Consider the following 318-nt stretch of genomic DNA (forward strand, 5'->3'; position numbering starts at 1 on the left):
GTGGCAACTTATCTAAACATAAATATATCCATACAGGAGAGAAGCCATACCGCTGTGATATCTGTGGTAAATTGTTCTCAAAAGGTTACTTGACTATACACAAACGTATTCATACCGGCAATTATCACTGTGATGTCTGTGGTACATCATTCGCTAACCAACGTGCATTAAATTCACACATGATTGTTCATACAGGGAAAAAGCAATTTCGCTGTGACATTTGTGGGAAATCATTGTCTACAAATGATCGATTAACTAAACACAAACATATTCATACTGGAGAGACGCCATATCACTGTGATGTCTGTGGTAAATCAT

The 318-nt window shown here is 37.1% G+C and overlaps 1 protein-coding gene across 1 annotated transcript; it reads left to right on the plus strand.

The window, feature by feature from the left end:
* Positions 1-5: 5 nt before the first annotated feature.
* On the plus strand, positions 6-314 carry LOC128251538 (zinc finger protein 506-like; the record flags this gene model as incomplete). The annotated part of the gene is made up of 1 exon (XM_052978357.1): positions 6-314. A coding segment is annotated over one exon (309 nt), but the record flags the coding sequence as incomplete, so codon positions are not given.
* Positions 315-318: the final 4 nt, after the last annotated feature.

The sequence above is a fragment of the Octopus bimaculoides genome, unplaced genomic scaffold (genome assembly GCF_001194135.2).
Source record: "Octopus bimaculoides isolate UCB-OBI-ISO-001 unplaced genomic scaffold, ASM119413v2 Scaffold_85929, whole genome shotgun sequence".
NCBI classification, from domain to species: Eukaryota; Metazoa; Mollusca; class Cephalopoda; order Octopoda; family Octopodidae; genus Octopus; species Octopus bimaculoides.